This window comes from Ornithorhynchus anatinus, chromosome 1 (assembly GCF_004115215.2).
Source record: "Ornithorhynchus anatinus isolate Pmale09 chromosome 1, mOrnAna1.pri.v4, whole genome shotgun sequence".
Classification (NCBI taxonomy): domain Eukaryota; kingdom Metazoa; phylum Chordata; class Mammalia; order Monotremata; family Ornithorhynchidae; genus Ornithorhynchus; species Ornithorhynchus anatinus.
In genome coordinates this window covers 72,942,744-72,961,315 of record NC_041728.1, presented here as the reverse complement: position 1 = coordinate 72,961,315, position 18,572 = coordinate 72,942,744, and the positions used below count along the sequence as shown (strand labels likewise).

Below are 18,572 nucleotides of genomic sequence, written 5' to 3'. Positions count from 1 at the left end.
GCAGAGAATCCAGAGAAGAAGAATGGCTCAGTGGAAAGAGCACAGGCTCAGGAGACAGAGGTGATGGGTTCTAATCCCGGCTCTGCCACCTGTCAGTTTTGTGACTTTGGGCAAGTCATTTTGTGACTTTGGGCAAGTCACTTCACTACTTGGTGCCTCAGTTCCCTCATTTGTAAAATGGGGATTAAGACTGTGAGCCTCATGTGGAACAACCTGATTACCTTGTATCTACCCCAGTGCTTAGAACAATGCTCGGCACATAGTAAGTGCTTAACAAATACCAACATTATTATCCAGGAAGCAAGGTAAAGTATGGAATGGTTAGAAGTGAGGATGGACACAGGGAGTTCTGCAAGGAGGTTGATTTGGATTTATTTATATTGTTGTTTGTCCCCCCCTTTAGACTGTAAGCTCACTGTGGACAGGGAATAATATAGTATTATACTCTCCCAACTGCTTAGATCAGTGCTCTGTGGACAATTAACATTCAATAAATGCCAATGATGATGATGATGTGATGGTAGTTGAGTTGTGATATGACATTTAGACTGTGAGCCCGTCACTGGGCAGGGATTGTCTCTGTTGCCGAATTGTACATTCCAAGTGCTTAGTACAGTGCTCTACACATAGTAAGCGTTCAGTAAATACTACTGAATGAATGAATGAGTGAATGACATGTGTTTGGACTTCTGTGGTGACTGTTTAATGGAGAGGCACTGTACAAACAAGTGACACTTTTTTTGTCCCCAAGGAGCTTGAATTTCCAATAGAGAAAGATAGACATAAAGCCCTTTCCAAACAGAGTGATGAAAAATAAATAATTGAACTGGCAATTGCATGAACTTATAGAAATAAATGCAGAGGATGAATAAGTATGTTAGTGCTCGAGATGGAACTTGGGTTGCTGAAAATCAATCAGGGAAGAAATTTTGGAGGAGGTGGGCTTTCAGAAGGGCTTTGACTGTGGGGAAAGCTGAGGTGGGAGTAATAGTAGTGGTAATAGTTGTTTTTATTAAGTGCTGACAGGGCGAAATTCATTGCATTAACCACCCGGGAAGCATAAAGAAACAAGTGTAACAATCCCTGCCCATAAAAAGGCTTTTTGTCTCTTTGCTTTGGGCTAGTGAGAGTTCCAATCTGGGGGAACATTTATGAGTGAGAAGAAGTCAAGAAAGTCAAGACAGAGTCTGAGAAGCAGCATGGGCATGCAGGCCCAGAAGTAGGAAAGCCCGGGTGCTATCCTGACTCTGCTACTTGTCTGCTATGTGACTGGGCAAGTCACTTAGCTTTTCTGTGCCTCAGTTGTCTCCTGTGTAAAATGGAGATTGAGACTGTGAGCCTCATGTGAGACATGGACTGTGTTCAATTTGATTAGCTGATTTCTACTCCAGCGCTTAGTATAGTGCCTGGCACATTGTCAGCACTCAACAAATATCACAAAAGAGAGAGAGAGAGAGAGAGAGACTGAAATACAGTTTCTCTTGGGAAGAATGGAGAAAATGGGTTAGAGAGTAGAGGGTGAAGGAAGCAGATATCTCAGGGGAATGAGATGGTGGAAACAATTGTGAGCAGTTTTTTGTTTGATGAGAAGGAACATGGGGAACCAGTAAAGGATTATTAGGAGTGCAGAGATGAGAGATGCAGCAGCATATAGTGCATATTGGTGAGAAGGAGGCTGGGAGAGGAGAAAGGTGTGAAGGAGACCAGGGTGGAGGCTGATACAATATGCTAGTTCTGATATGACTTGAGCTTTTACCAAAGTGGTAATTGTTTGGATAGGAAGGAAGGGAAAGGTCCATGAGATATTATATAGGAACAACTGGCAGGATTTGGCAGTTCATTCATTCATTCATTCAATAGTATTTATTGAGTGCTTACTATGTGCACAGTACTGTACTAAGCGCTTGGAATATACAATTCGGCAACAGATAGAGACGATCCCAGCCCAGTGATGGGCTTACAGTCTAATCGGGGGAGACGGACAAAAACAAAACAACATAAACATGATAAATAGAATCAAGGGGATGTACACCTCATTAACAAAATAAATAGGGTAATAAAAATATATACAAATGAGTACAGTGCTGAGGGAAAGAGAAGGGGGATGGGGAGGAGCAGAGGGAAAGAGGGCTTAGCTTAGGGGAAGTGAAGGGAGGGAAGGGGGAGGGAGCGAGGGCGGAGGGGAGCAGAGAGGGAGGAGAGGGCAAAGGGGAAGCTCAGTCTGGGAAGGCCTCTTGGAGAAGGTGAGTTCTGAATAGGGCTTTGAAGTGGGGAAGAGAGTTAGTTTAGAGGAGGTGAGGAGGGAGAGCATTCCAGGACAGCGGAAGGACATGGGCCAGAGGTCGAAGGCGGGATAGGCGTGAACGGGGGGCAGTGAGGAGGTAAGCGGCAGAGGAGCGGAGCATGCGGGGTGGGCAGTAGAAAGAGAGAGGGAGGAGAGGTAGGAGTGGTGAGCCTTGAAACCCAGAATGAGAAGTTTTTGTTTTGAGCAGAGGTTGATGGGCAACCACTGGAGGTTTTTAAGGAGGGGAGTGACATGCCCAGAGCGTTTCTGCAGGAAGATGATCTGGGCAGCAGAATGAAGAATAGACTGGAGTGGGGAAAGACAGGAGGAAGGGAGGTCAGAGAGAAGGTTGACGCAATAATCCAGCTGGGATATTATGAGAGCTTGTACCAGTACGATAGCCATTTGGATGGAGATGAAAGGGCAGATCTTGGCGATATTGTAAAGGTGAAACCGGCAGGCATTGGTGACAGATTGGATGTGTGGGGTGAATGAGAAAGCGGAGTCAAGGATAATAATAATAAGGTTGGCATTTGTTAAGCGCTTACTATGTGCAGAGCACTGTTCTAAGCGCTGGGGGAGATACAGGGGAATCAGGTTGTCCCACGTGAGGATCACAGTTAATCACCATTTTACAGATGAGGGAACTGAGGCCCAGAGAAGTTAAGTGACCTGCCCACAGTCACACAGCTGACAAGTGGCAGAGCTGGGAGTCGAACCCATGACCTCTGACTCCGAAGCCCAGGCTCCTTCCACTGAGCCACGGATGACACCAAGGTTGCGGGCTTGAGAGACGGGAAGGATGGTTGTACCGTCCACAGTGACAGGGAAGTCAGGAAGAGGACAGGGTTTGGGAGGGAAGTTAAGGAGCTCTGTTTTGGACATGTTGAGTTTTAGGTGGCGGGCAGACATCCAGGTGGAGATATCCTGGAGGCAGGAGGAGATACGAGCCTGTAGGGAGGGGGAGAGAACAGGGGAGGAGATGTAGATTTGGGTGTCGTTGGCGTAGAGATGATAGTTGAAGCTGTGGGAGTGAATGAGTTCACCCAGTGAGTGTAGATAGAGAACAGAAGGGGGCCAAGAACTGACTCTTGAGGAACCCCTTCAGTTTAGAGGATGGGAGGGGGAGGAGGAGCCTGCAAAGGAGACCAAGAGTGAACGGCCAGAAAGATAAGAGGAGAACCAGGAGAGGACGGAATCCGTGAAGCCAAGGTGAGATAAGTTTTGGAGGAGAAGGGGGATGGTTGGCAGTGTCAAAGGCAGCTGAGAGGTCGAGGAGGATTAGGATAGAATAAGAGCCATTGGATTTGGCAAGAAGGAGGTCATGGGTGACCTCTGAGAGAGCAGTCTTGGTAGAGTGGAGGGGACGGAAGCCAGATCAGAGGGGGTCCAGGAGGGGGGTCCAGGAGAGAGTTGGAGTTGAGGAATTCAAGGCAGCGAGTGTAGACGACTCATTCTAGGAGTTTAGAAAGGAAGGGTAGGAGCGAGATAGGGTGATAACTGGAAGGGGAAGTGGGGTTGAGAGAGGGGTTTTTTAGGATGGGGGAGATATGGGCATGTTTGAAGGCAGAGGGGAAGAAGCCATTGGAGAGTGAGTGGTTGAAGATAGAAGTTAAGGAGGGGATGAGGGAAGGGGCGATGTTCTTTATAAGGTGAGCAGGAATCAGGTGCGAAGGACAGGTGGAGGGGGTGGCACTTGTGAGGAGCAAGGAGATCTCCTCTGAGGATACTGCAGGGAAGGATGGGAAAGTAGGAGAGAATGGTTGGGGCAGGGGGGTGGGGCGAAGCAGAATATTAGAGTTGGAGAGAGAGGAGTCAAGAATGACTCCAAGACTGTGGACTTCTGGGTCAAGGAAATGGTGATGCTATTTACTGAGACATGAAAGATGGGAAGAGGAGCGGATTTAGATGGAGAAATGAGTAGCTCCATTTAAGACATCTTTGTCTTGAGGTGCCAGTGGGAATTTCATTCTCACTGGATCAGTCGATCAAGTGTATCTATTGAGTGCTTACTATGTGCAGAGAATTGTACCAAATGCTAGGGGGAGTAGAGTATAACAGATTTAGTAGGCATGTTACCTGCCCAAGAGGAGCTTACAGTCCAGAGGGGAAGACAGATATTAAAATGAATTTTGGATATGTACATAAGTGCTGTGGGGCTGAGAGAGTGGAGTGAATGAAGTGTACAAATCCAACTGCAAGGGCAGTGCAGAAGGGAGAAGTAGGGGAAATAAGGGCTATTCGGGGAAGACCTCCTGGAGGAGATGTGATTGTAATAAGGCTTTTAAGGTGGGGAGAGTAATGGTGTGTCAAATTCAAAGGGGGAGCTCCAGGGCAGAGGCAGGACATTGGTGACGGGTTGGTGGTAAGATAAACAAGATCAAGATACAATGAGTAGGTTGCTCACTGCTGTCCAGTGTTTGCCTATTATGTCCCAATAAAGTGAACTAGTTATTCCCAAGATGATAATGGAAAAATGTTCAATGATGTTTTTACAGTTGGATGATTTTACAGAAAATCCTTCATTTTCACCATTGGTGCAGAATTTTCTGTTGGCTGTGTCATCGTATAGCTATGTTGATCTCATTATTCAAGGTAATATGGAATGCCTCAATCAGGCAGTGATAATTTTCAGCTTCATTTCTTTTTGAAACTGCTATAGTATTTTTTTTAATTTTATGGGTAATTTGGGAGAGCACATTCAGCTCATACTTGTCTGATTTTAAATCTTTTATCTCACAATCAAATTTGAATTTTTTGTTTTAAGAGTTTATATACTGTTGGAAATTATTCATGCTTCAAAGAAATCGTTATATTGGTCTGAGACAAAATTTAGTCTTGATTGTGTATTTTCTTTTTTTTTCCTTCAAAGGTCATGGGAATAGAACTCGCAGTTATGTTTAGATGTCTGCTTGTTCACTTACTTCTTTTTTTAGTATTTTCTAGGTCTTTTATAGTTTCCCTCCTACTGTTTTGTTTGGCAGAGTATTTCTAACTGAAAACAGCCAAAAGAAAAAGTTCCACAGTAGCAAGTTGCCATTAAAAAAAGATCCTACAACTCGATCTATTTGGCTAACATTGATAAAATAACTGCCTTTAGAAAGAGCATGTACTTTATAATGGAAATGGAAAAGACTTTATAGATTACCAGGTAATCTAATATCAGGTAAACTAAGATATACTCATTAAAAGAATTAGTTGTGGAGGAGTTGAGGGTCATGAACAGGGCAGGTTACAGTATTTGGAGGAGAGAAGCCTTAGGGTGCAATTTAAGAGGGAGATGTGGAATGGCAGTTTAAAACAACATACAGAGAGCTTGTTCAAAGAATTGAAGGTGGGGAGGGAAACCTGAGTGAAGGAAATTCTGAAAGTCTGGCTAACTTTTCAAGCAAGGTATTGGCATCAGTTATGAGATATTCTCTACAATATGTTGCAAAATTGTCACACCAATATTGAAGCTGGGGAACCCAGTTAGTATCCTGGCTCTGGCACTTGTCTGCTGTGTGACCTTGGCCAAATCACTTCACTTCTCTATGCCTCAGTTACTTCATCTGTAAAATGGGAATTGAGACTGTGACCCCCCACCCCCCCATGAGACTGTGTCCAACCTGGTTTGCTTGTATCCCCTCAAGTTCTTAGTACAGTGCCTGGAACATATTAAGCACTTAACAAATACCCTTATTATTATTATCCTGATTATTCTCCAATATTGAGGTCATGTTCACAATAACCAATTTATTGGGCATAGCTCATAAGAACAAATAGCCAGCATTTTTCAAAAGAGCAGAATAATGGTGGACTGAAATGGAACACATACTAGCAAATTACACAGAAAATTTTTTTAAAGAATAATGATACATGGTGTTCAGTAATGCTATATGGCAGTGATATATTTATAATCAAATCGTGAGGGCTCTCCTGACTTCAAAACACTAATATTGGAGAATGGTTGTTCTTGAGTAGTGGTGTTGGGAAGAACAGAAGTGTGAGGCAGATTTAAGCAAAGTAAGAGACACTCCCTATGGCCAGCACATCAGGACTGCAAAAGATGGTATTTAGCTGCCCACAGCATAGTAGTTTTATTTATTAAGTGTCCACGGGATGCAATGCACTGTATTTGGCACTTAGGAAAACACAAACACTAGGAAGTGGCAAGTTCCTTGCTGGTAAAGAGTTTATACTCTAATTTGAGAGATAGACACAGAAAAGAAAATACAAATCAGTTTGCAAATTAAAACACATAATTGAATTTGCAAGAGTCATATAGACACCACTGCTAATGATGGCTGGCAGGTGTGAACATCTTGAGGTTCTGGAGATTTAGAGGGGAAGGCTTGTTGGAGGTGGGGTTTTAGGAGGTCTTTAAATATAAAGAATACTGCCATTCATGGATTTTGGGGGTAGGGAGTTTCCAGGCCAGCGAAAACAGCATGGAGCAAGGGATGGAGGCAGGAGAGTTAAGGGTAAGGTACAATCAGAAAGTTAATTTGGAAGGGACAAAGAGAGCAAGATGAAGACAGCACATCTGTAAAGTGGGAAAGTAGGTGGAGAGCCTTAAAACAAATTGTGAGAAATTTTTGCTTGATGTGGTCTTTGTGAAATGTATAAATATATCCTGAATGGTCCTTTGGCATATGATCTATGTTGCTGTGTACAGAATAATTTGGAGTAGGAGAGCCTGGAGGCAGGAAGACTAAAGAGGAGGCTGATAAAATAGACTAGCTACAATATCTGTCTAAGTGGAAAGGAAGGTGGTGGACTGTGGGAATATTGTATGGAAAGACCTGGCAAGATTGGGAGATAAATTGAAGAGTAGATCTGCATGAATCTGGAGTTGTTTTGGTTTTGTTTTTTTTCAGCCAAACAAATGGACAGGGTCTCATTGTTAATAGAGTTGCTGAAATAAGATGATGCAGATTTGAAAGATGCTTTAGTAATCAATCTAGTTTGGATCACCCTTCCAAAAGGAGCTTATGGGTGGAGGCCCTGTGCTTTGAAAAGCTCCCTAAACTGCAGGAAGCATTTTCACCATTTTTCTTCTGTCTTGATCCTTCTTGATATGAGTGAGGCATTTGAGAGAAGAAAGTTTTTGACATTCCTGGCTATAATATTTGGAAACTGAGAGTTAGCTACTGTGCATAATGAGGGGCAGTATGGCCTAATGGAAAGAGCACAGGGCTGAGAATGAGGACCTTGGTTCTAATCCTGGCTCTGCCACTTGCCTGCTGATTAACCTGATTAACTGTTTCTACTCCAGCCCTTAGAATAGTGCTTAACATATAGTAAGTGCTTAACAAATATACTAATGATAATAATAAAAATAAGCAATACTATGTTGACCCCTTGTAAAAGCGAATGATAAAATGACTGTCATTTGAAATGAAATAATTGAAATTCTCTCTGTTCACGGCATCATCTCAGAACAACTTGTAACTCTTAAGTCAATGGTTACACTTGCTATGATTTTTTTCTGTTACTGAAAAGTTGATTTCATTTAGGCATTTAATCTCAATACGAGTCAGTATGACTTTTAATATTTTTCCATGACATGTGGTTCCTTAAACCTCTGCCATTTTCAATTCATTTGAGCATTTTCCTGCTTTTGTGGTTTTCTTTAAAATATTGTACTAAAATATCTAAGAAGGTTGCATTTTTACTTAGAAGGTTGTTGTCATTACAATGCACTTAGGTAGCTAGTAAGTCAGCCAAATGCATGTGTCTAAAATATTTGCACTGCTAATGTTGCAACTGGATCATTTTAGGCCTTTGAAAATAAGATCCATACTCCTGCTGAGGCATAGAAAAGTTAAATGAGTTGCCAAAAGTTATGAGCAGGCAAGTGGTGGAGCTGGAATTAGAACACAGGACCTCTGACTACCAGGCCTGTGCTCTTTCCATAAGGCCATGCCACACCTCAAGAAAGCAGAGAAAGAGAAAGGAAGGACATAGGGAGGAGGAAGAGAGGAGATGCAAATTTACTTCAGCTACCCACCACCATCCTCTCCCCCCATGTATCTGCTGTTGCACTTTGGCCAGTGATGACATTGCCACTGTAGTCTGAGGCTGGGGGCGGGGGGCATCACACAAGTGGTGCACCAGTCAGAGGAGGAAGTGTAAGCAAGAGGTCGGGGGCCAGAGAAACAAGAAGGAGGCAAAGAGAGGAGGTTAGCTGGAGAAGAATGAAGAGTGTGAGCAGGGGTGTAGTGGGAGATGTGCGTGGATAGGGAGAAGGGAGCGAGCCTATCAAGGGCTTTGAAGCCAATGGTCAGGCGTTTCTCTTTAAGGCGGGGATGGGTAAGCGTTGGAAGACTGGGGATAAATTTGCAGAAAGACTTTTAGAAAATAATAATAATTAGGGTATTCGTTGACCCCCGCATCCCACCTCAGTTCCAGACCTGCTGGGTCCAGCACTGCTGGGATGCCTATGCCTGCACCCTGGTCTGCAGGTCGGTCTGGAAGATTGTCTACTCGGGTGACACCATGCCCTGCAGCGTGGCTCAGTGGAAAGAGCACGGGTTTGGGAGTCAGAGGTCATGGGTTCGAATGCCTGCTCCGCCACTTGTCAGCTGTGTGACTGTGGGCAAGTCACTTCACTTCTCTGGGCCTCAGTTCCCTCATCTGTAAAATGGGGATGAAAGACTGTGAGCCTCATGTGGGACAACCTGATTACCCTGTATCTAGCCCAGCGCTTAGAACAGTGCTCTGCACATAGTAAGCACTTAAAAAATACCAACATTATTATTATTATTAAGTATAACATTACATTTCAGATGAGAGCAGGAATAGTTCTACCACCAAAAGCAGGCAATAAAGCTTCTGTTAGCTTGAGCTTGGTACAGATCACTCACTGACACAACCTAGGCAGCAGTGGGTGGGGAGGTCTGCTTCTAGAATGCAGCAACTCTTTAACTGGAGCTTGAACGATGCCCAAGCTGCTCTTCCCATTTTCTAATAATTATAATAATAGTAATAGTAGTGGTATTTAAATATTTACTAAGTGCCAGGCACTCTTCTAAGTGCTGAGGTGGATACAAGCTAATCGGATTGGATACAGTCCCTGTGCCATATGGAGCTTACAGTCTTAATCTCTGTTTTACAGATGAGGTAACTAGACAGAGATAATTGAAGTGAATTCTCCAAGGTGATAAAGCAGACAGGTGGCGGAGCTGGCATTGGAACCCAGGTCTTGTTAACTCTCAGTGCTCTATCCACTAGGCCATATGAAGCTGATACTTATGGCCTGGGGTTCAGGTGGATGTCATCCTCCTCTCTTCCCTTCTCCATTTTTTCCCCCCGAGCATGTAGTGAGAGAGTGAAGGTGTAACTTTTATGGACATGCATCCTCCCATTCTACCAGACCCAACCCATCAGTGGAGACCGACTCACCTCTTGGACAATTATTTATCTGTTAAGTCTCTAAGAATCGAAAGCAGTACAGCCTCACTTCCTGCCTTATCTCCTCCTGATTCAGCATCAGGGTTCTGCCCCTACTCAGAAACATATTGTACATGCAGTCAGAATTGAAAGAGTGAACATATATCCTAAGGCTTTTGGAAGGAGATCCATGTGCCTCTGGTGTTAATGAATGCAAATGCTAATGAACATGGCAATTCCATGGAGTACTGAGAATGGAATTAATCTGAGAATGATGCTGATTGCAGAATAATATTCAAAAGTGTTTTACAACCTAAAATATTACTCATCACGGTAAAAAATATCCTTAGTCCAATTTCCTGGACAATGTGTACACTTAGGTACACTTCCCATATTTTTTGGACTCATAAGTGCTGTTTCTAGTTGTGATATCATACCTCAAGATTTGCTGAAAATATATGCTTCTGGAGTATGAAGCACTATTTGGTTTGTGCAATTCAGATTTTGAACAATCACTCTTGACTAAACCAGAAGCGCCATCCAAGAGAGAGGAGCAGAACAGTCAAAAATGCCAGGGTAAAGGAGTATACTAATTATACAGGAAATCACTCCTCAATCCAACTTTTTTTTTTAAGTCTTTTGAACCTCAGAAGCTTTGTGAGCAGGTTGTCAGATGGTTTCAGAAATGGAGGCCAAGACAGGGAATTGGGTAGAACTGGATGTTGAATTTTCCAGAGATTTCCTGTGTTTATTATTCTAAGGCCGTGATTTATTAAAACTGTCCCACTTATCCAAGCAGGCCAAGTTATCATCTACGTGCTACTGAAGTGAAGATATATGGGTTTCCTAGCAAGAGGTTGTGAAAGAGAAAGAATTATTGGATTCAATCTCAGGTGTTTGCTCTCAGCAGCTCAGAGGATCATTACCCATAACTTTCAGAAAAAGTTCCACTCATTCTGTTATATGCACCATTACGTTCATAGGAGCAACAACCTGGGTTGATTGTAAAATTCAGGATCTGAAACAACACTTTTTAGGCTTGCAAAGCGTTACGTGTCATCTCTGGGGAAGGGCTACAGTTTACATATTAAGCTTTTGGCAAAATGTGTACATCCAGAGAGTAGTTTCATCATTAGGTTGTAAACTCCTCGAGGGCTGGGATTCTGTCTACCAACTCTATTATACTGTTATAATAATGATAATGATGTTACTATCATTAAGCACTTGGAACAGTGCTCTGCACAACATAAGCACTCAATAAATACCATTGATTGATGGCTTGATCTGCGAGAGGTTAAAAAAAAGTAGGCCATCATCCCAGGTGAATTTAGCATGCATGTACTTGGTTCCTACAATGTGATTTTCAAGCAACAATTGATAAATGCATCGATGAAAAGTTGGGAATGACTAGAATTTGAGGCTGTGCAAGAGGATTCCTGTATTCCTAGATTCCTGTGCCTTCATTTTTCTTCTATTTCTAGTCTTCACATGCTTGTTTCTTTTAATAGTCCCAGTGCTTCTTGGTTCAATCAGGAACCTCATTGCTCCTACCTTTACTGATGATACAATTCCTTAATAATAATGTGTGGTTTTTGATAAGCTCTTACTGTGCGCTAAGCACAGTACTAAGCACTGGTTAGTTAGAATGCAATCAAACTGGACACAGATCCTATCATACATAATGAGGTTTTTAAGTGCTTACTATGTGCCAGGCACTGTACTAAGCGCTGAGGTGGATACAAGCAAATCAAGTTGGACACAGTCCCTCTTCCATGTGGGGTTCACAGTCTCAATCTGCATTTTACAGATGATGTAACTGAGGCACAGAGCAATGAAGTGACTTGCCCTGGGCCACAGAGCAGACAAGTGGCAGAATTAGGATTAGACTGCATGACCTTCTGACTCCCAGGCCTGTGCTCTATCCACTAGGCTAGCAAAGGTTTCACAATCTAAGAGGCTGTGAGAACAGACATTTTACCCCTATTTTACAGAGGAGGTGAATGAGGCATAGAGAATTTAAGGGACTTGCCAAAGTGACCCATCAGGCAAGTGACTGAGCCTCAGTTGGACCCCAGGACCTCTGACTCCTAGGCCCATGCTCTTTCCACTAGACTCTGCTGCTTTTCTGGGCCATCCATGGTTTGTGAACATACCTTCAGAAACACAGAACCTATGGATTTTGGACAAGGTTGTGGGGTGGGAAAGCAGCAGATGGGCAGAGAGAGAGGGAAAAGGCCCGAGGTAGCCGCTTCCTAGGCAGTCCTGTTCTTCTTCTGCTGCCCCTTAACCACAAACCTCTCCTGACAATCATGCTGGGAGTGAGGTTTGAGAAGCAAAAGCTGGAGTATTTTTCATTGCTGTGCCCCCAAATTGGATCCAAGTCAGAATCCCTCCCTTACATTTGGACCTCAGAGATGCCTAACTCACTGAGCACCACAATATGCTAGCCAGCTTGTGGCTCGACTCTGCCCAAGCACCAAAATGAATTAATTTATAATGTTTTTCTCCCCCTCTTGACTGTAAGCTTATTGTGGATAGGGAATGTGTCTTCCAACTCTGTTATATTGTACTCTCCCAAGTTCTTAATGTAGTTCTCTGGACACAGTAAATGCTCAATAATTGTCACTGTTGATGAAGGTGGATGAAATATCCAGGCACTTAATAAAATGCTTGGCACATAGTAAGCACTTAAGTATCACAATTATTATTACCTGAAATAATGTTTTTTCATAAGCTCTCAATAAGTATAATTGATTGATAGAGTAGTCTCTAAATAAGTTCTAGTCTCTACAAAGTGATGATTGTAACCCTCTACCTTGATTGTTAGCTTTAGATAGACTGTAATATCCCTGTGATCAGGGATTTAGTGTACTTCTACTGAACTCAACTTGAACACTTAGTTCGTGTCACTGTGCAGTCAGTAGGGAGTCAATAAGAACTATTATTAGACTGATTGTGGCTATAAATCAATAAACATCATTTCCATGCCTAGTCTTACCTGCAAACATAGAAAACAACTGAATATTAGGGGCACTCTTCATTCATTCATTCATTCAGTCGTATTTACTGAATGCTTACTGTGTGCAAAGCACTGTACTAAGCACTTGGGAGAGTAAAATATAACAACAGACACATTCCTGACCACAACAAGTAATAATATAAGGGGTACAGGTAGTATACTATAGTCAGGATAATGTCACAAAATAGCAAAGTATTAGGAAATCTTATTCCTAATCCATGGCTATTCAAAAGAATGTTAGAACACAGCAAGGTCAAATTAAATCATAATGAAGATGTAGTTTGTGGTGTATGTACCAAAAAATATCTTATGGAACATCTTATGATATCAAATGAAATGTCAAAGCAAAATATTTCAAAAATCTCATAAATCAAACCAGATGCAGATAGATTATGACATAATGTCAAAATAAAGTTCTGAAAGGTCAGAGATGCATCATTGTTTTAAAAGGGGTTAAACCTAAGACATTAAGAAATTAGAATTCATCAAGATTGAATTATAATATAAACACATAAGGGCAAATTTATATTGAAATACAGATATGATATCATTCTTGAAACATGGTCAATCTCAACAGTGCAGTCAAATATACTACCTGGAAATTTATTGTTTTCATTAGATAATTTAAGACAGAACATAATATTGAATCTGAGGAAACAAAACACATTTAAAGAAAAAAGAATATATTTCAATCCTATGATATAGCATATCTAACAGAGTTATTGTAATTCTATTACTCTACCTTTACAAACTTTGGCCTATGTTATATGTTAATTTGACTAAAATCAGATCTGCCAGATTTCTTACCCTGTTGATACATCACTTTGTATTTTTGTCTTTATAAAGACATGTTTGCTGTCTCAAACTAGAAAAACTCCATGGAGTTTTTAATGCTGTTCTTTATGTGAATTAAATATCATGTTCAACTCAAATTTAAGATCATTCCCCTTGAAACCCCATGCTTTAAAATAAAAAAAAAGAGTCAATCTTTCCCACAAACAACTTTCCCAACACCTCCAGGTATTTGTCACTAATCCCCTATTTTACCCCATTTTCTTGAACATTCTATATCTCTTTTGGTTCATTTGTACTGAGCATATAAAATTGCTAGGCACATGGCCTCTTGTCTTGAGAAGACAGAGAGAATAAGAAGCGGGAGAGAGGGAGAGAGAGCGATAGATCAAGGGAGAAATAAATAAAGGGTGTTGAGAATTTATTTTTGTTGTTTTCTCCATCATTCCCCAACAGACTGTAAGCTCACTATAGGCAGGGAACATGTCAATTCTGTAGTACTGTACTCTCCCAAGTGCTTAGTACAGGGTTCTACACACAGTCAGGGCTCAGAAAGTACCACTGATTGAATTCGATTGCATTGTTTTATGTCATATTCATGAAAGAAGATGGGAGGGTGAAAATTCCCAGATGATTCCCAGTTGCTCTTATCCAGTAAATCAATTAGTAGTATTTACTGAGCAATATTAGTAGTATTTAATGTGCAAAGGACTGTACAAACACTTGGAAGAGACCACTGGAGATAGGAGATATTATCTCTGCCTTAAGGAGCTTGTCCATTTGTCTTGCTTTTTGTCTTCATAATTTTCCTTCCCAATTTAGAGAGCATGCTGGATTTGCTCCATGTCTTTCATGCTATCCAATCCGTTACTCCACCCTTCAAAGGGAGAGGAGAGAAGACTTATCCAGGGGAAGAATTAAGGATTATTTAAATTGTCATCAGAATTCTAAGATGATATGTAAAGGGGTCATCTGTTGAAAAAATAGTAAAGAGTGCAGGTGACACCTTTATATATAATATTAGAATTCTGACCATTTAAGTAATCCTAAAGTCTTCCCCTGTATAAGCCTTTCCCTCCCCTACCTTCGCAGTATTGTGATTGGATTGGATCTATTTATCAAACTTACAATCATAGTTCCTGTCCTAAACTAATTATTGACTGTTCTTTTTCACTGTGCCTGAATTAGACAGTCTTATTCACATATTTTCAATTTTGATATAAAATCATAAACAATGCAAATGACCAATGGCCAGGCCAAAGTTCCATGCAGCCTAGTATTCTATCTCAGATACCTGACAACTTGAGGGTCGGTTTGTCAGTTATTTGACTAGATATCTGTCCTTCCCTCCTTTTTCTTTTGCATCCTTAACATTCCCTATTCTTGATAGTTTTTCCTATAATTTACCCATCATACCCTCTGCCTAAATGACTTCCAATGGCCCCAAATGACATATCATTTTTAACATTTTTGATTACTAATGAGTCAGGGTATTATTTAGTTGTTCATAATTTATTCAACCAACAATCTGAAAGTGAAAACCTTTATATATTCAAGATGGCAGATCACACAGAAGTCATGAAAGGGATCGACCAGCGTCCTGGTGTGCACTATCCTGTCCTCACTCCTAATCTACAGGGTTTTCACAGAGCCGTAAGTAAACTACAAATTTAAGTTCAGTTAAGGTTTGATTTGGTTTCACATTTTATGTGTTCTCCAAGTAGCCTTCATTGTCTCAAATCTGGGCCAAAGGTAATCTGGCTAAAATTCCCCAAATCTGGAGTGGTGGAGATGATCACACAAGCTGTTCAGTGTAGTAGTATAACCAATGTTGGAGAAGTCTGCAGGAGTGCTATTCCTAGTTCCAGTTCCTTTATGAAGGGTAGGAACTCCAGAAATGGGTTCACCCTGAGAGAGAGGACCAAACTTTGGATAGCTTTATGGTTCAAGTGGTGCCTGGTAAGCTCTCACTGGCCCTTGAAAAGCCCAGAGAGAAAGTGTAATTCTCTCAACAGGCTATCCCCATATCCAAATCAGGTCATGTTAGAATGACATAGGTAAGCGAAGTTGCTAAGCTGGATTCATAACTTTAGGATGAAGATCTGCTGTAAGGGCTGCAGCAATGGGGCTGGGAGCTGAGAGCAACCATTCATTCATTCCATTGTATTTACTGAGCACTTATTGTGTGCAGAAAACTGTACTAAATGCATGGAAGAGTATAATGCAATAATAAACAGACACATTCCCTGCCCACAGTGTCCCTCCTTCTCCCCATCTCCTTCCACAACTTGGGGATGGGGATGGTGCCAGTTGCCAGCCATGGCAGTGATGTGGAAAACAAGCTACTCCCTCCTTTCTCCTTTATTCTGTGGGTTGGGAAAAAGCAGTTTGGATCTTATGGGAGGGTATCTGTCTGAGCTTAGTCACACTGGAGAGCCCAGACGAGCTTTTGGAAAACCCAAAGAAGCCTCAAAACAATGCAAGCTTCCCCACAACCCTCTCCATCCTGAGGGTGCCCTTGTACCTTCCCTGGCCTGGCCTGAGCCCCGGCTCAGTCCCCATCCCACATCTGGTGTGGCGGTGAGAAGGGGGAGAGGAGAGGAATGGGGCCAGAAGCCAGCTTCTGGCTTCATACTGGTCCTTCTGGGGACTCCTCCAAGAGAGAAGCGGACCTGAGGACTTGATGTCTTTTTCTCTCCTTCCTGACAGCTAGTGTCCTACCCGGCAGTGTGGGGTGTGATGCTCTGAACCTTCTCCTGCTGCCCCTGACCTGGTTGGGAAGAGCTGGCATTGCCACCCTGCCTGGCACTCCCAACCTGTCTCTTCTCTCTGCCCCAACCCTTCTTTGCTAGCTATGCTGAAACCAAGTATTAGCACAGTTCAGAAAGAAAATGATTGTTTTTGTAAAGCCATCTGGGAAATGGTCAGTCTTTGGGTAATTCACTGAACTTGTATCTAGTATTGTTCTTGGCACATATTAAGTACTTAATAAAAACCATTAAAGTAAAACAAAATAAAACAAAACAAACAACAGGATCTCTGTCCATAAAGTCACACTGGATTTGTGGTACCACTGAGTGCTTTCAAGGTTGAGCACCCTATAAGAGGTTTAATAGAAATGCAAACCACATCCCAGCAAAGGCTTGGGTTTTAGGTGGAGAGAGCTGAGAAGAGAATTGAGCTGTCATAAAGATGAAATAGGATCCATTCTGGCCTGAAAAAGTCCAGTCCCATCTGATTTCAGCACCTTTGTAGGCCTGACTCCCAGCTGCCATCTGAATGGAAGGATATTTAGGAATCTTGGGTACTGTTGTTATCATTTTTTTTTGCTTGCCATTTATTACTCTACTTTGATTGTGCCCCACAGCTGATTAACCTCCCTTTTACAAAGCTTATCAACACCATTCATTCATGCATGCATTCAATCATTTATTGAGTGCTTACTGTGTGCAGAATACCATACTAAGTACTTAAGAAAGCACAACCCAAGGTTTTTGCTGGGATGTGGTTTGTATTTCTGTTAAACCTCTTATAGGGTGCTCAACCTTGAAAACGCTCAGTGGCCTGCCTACAATGAGCTTACAGTCTAGAGGGTGGAGACAGACATTAATACAAATAAATAATTTATGGATACTTACATAAGTGCTGTGGGGCTGGGAGTGGAGAAGAACAAAGAGAGCAAGTCAGGGCAATGCAGAAGGGAGTGGGAGAAGAGGAAAGTGAGGGCCTAGTCTGGGAAGGCCTCTTGGAGGAGATGTGCCTTCAATAAGGCTTTGAAGGAGGGGAGAGTAATTGTCTTTTGGATTTGGGGAACCAGGGCGTTCCAGGCTAGAGGCAGGACTTGGGCCAGGAGTCCGTGGTGAGACAGATGAGACCGAGGCACAATGAAAAGGTCAGCACTAGAGGAGCGAATCTTGGCTGGGTTGTAGAAGGAGGGGACCAAGGTGAGGTAGGAGGGGGCAAGGTGGTGGAGTGCTTAATCTGGCCCATTCAGGTCGTCTTCCTCTTTCTACCAATAGGTGGCAGTAGTCTTTCCTTTATTCAGTCATATTTATTGAACACTTTTTGCAAAGCCCTGTACTAAGCACTTAGGAGAGTGCACTATTACAGGAAAAAAACATATTCCCTGTCCACAATGAGCTTACACTCTGTTACATTAATTTTTATTTGTTTTTTTTCCAGTTTAGCATCCATTCCAAATAGCAGATTATATTATTGTTATCATTATTATTATTACTACCATCAATCATAATCGTTATCATTCATAGTAATAGTACCAGCAGCAGCGAATGTACTGTTGACCCTTATCCTTAAAGCCCACCACTGGGCATGAGACCATGCATGAGAGTAGATGGTATCTGAATCAGCAGGACAGTGGGGGGAAATGATCTTTAATGAAACTTCTAAAACAAACCAAAAAAAATTGGAGAAATGCACCGTGTAAACATGAGTTATTGAATACTGATTGTATTCTATCAGTAGATTCAGACACTAGAAAGGCATTAATAATCGTAATTGTGGTATTTGTTAAGCACTTACTATGTACCAGGCACTGTACTAAACACTGGAGGAGATAGTAGCATAACAGGTTGGACACAGTCCATGTCCACATGTGGCCCACAGTCTTAAGCCCCATTTCACAAATGAGATAACAGAGGCACAGAGAAGTGAAATGACTTGCCCAAGATCACATGGCAGACAACTGGCAGAGCCAGGATTAGAATTCAGGTTGTTCTGACTCCCAGGCCTGTGCTCTATCCGCAAGGCCAAAGTGCTTCTTCTTTGTTCAGAGTAGTACAGAAAAAGGTCATATTCACTCATGAAGAAACAGAAGTGCTCAGTTTTAAATTTATTTGAGGTTTGTTTTGAAAAAAAAAAGTAGCAATAGAGCCCTGAAGAAAGATGGAAATATTTACCAATTATCCTAGTTTGGGTTTTTCATAGAGGGAGCAGGTATATTTTATACTCAAATATCTTAACTCTAGGATTTCTGAGTGAGGAAGTGAATATGGTGTATATTTTTCCTCTGCTTTCACCAGAATCCTGTTGAGCTAGAGAAATTCAGTTTAGGGGGGAAAAATGGCTAGGCAATTTTTTTTAAAG

The 18,572-nt window shown here is 41.9% G+C and overlaps 1 protein-coding gene across 7 annotated transcripts in view; it reads left to right on the top strand.

Annotated features, from left to right (window-relative positions):
* HMGCLL1 (3-hydroxymethyl-3-methylglutaryl-CoA lyase like 1) overlaps window positions 1-18,572 on the top strand; it is a 181,977-nt gene that overhangs the window by 36,084 nt on the left and 127,321 nt on the right. For 4 of the 7 annotated variants that reach the window (XM_029073980.2, XM_029073973.2, XM_029073996.2 and 1 more), the window contains one exon: window positions 15,027-15,122. The exons of the other annotated variants lie outside the window; for them this stretch is intronic. In XM_029073980.2, coding sequence (XP_028929813.1) covers window positions 15,027-15,122 — 96 coding nt within the window. The remainder of the gene's footprint in view (window positions 1-15,026; window positions 15,123-18,572) is intronic. 7 annotated transcript variants of the gene reach the window in all.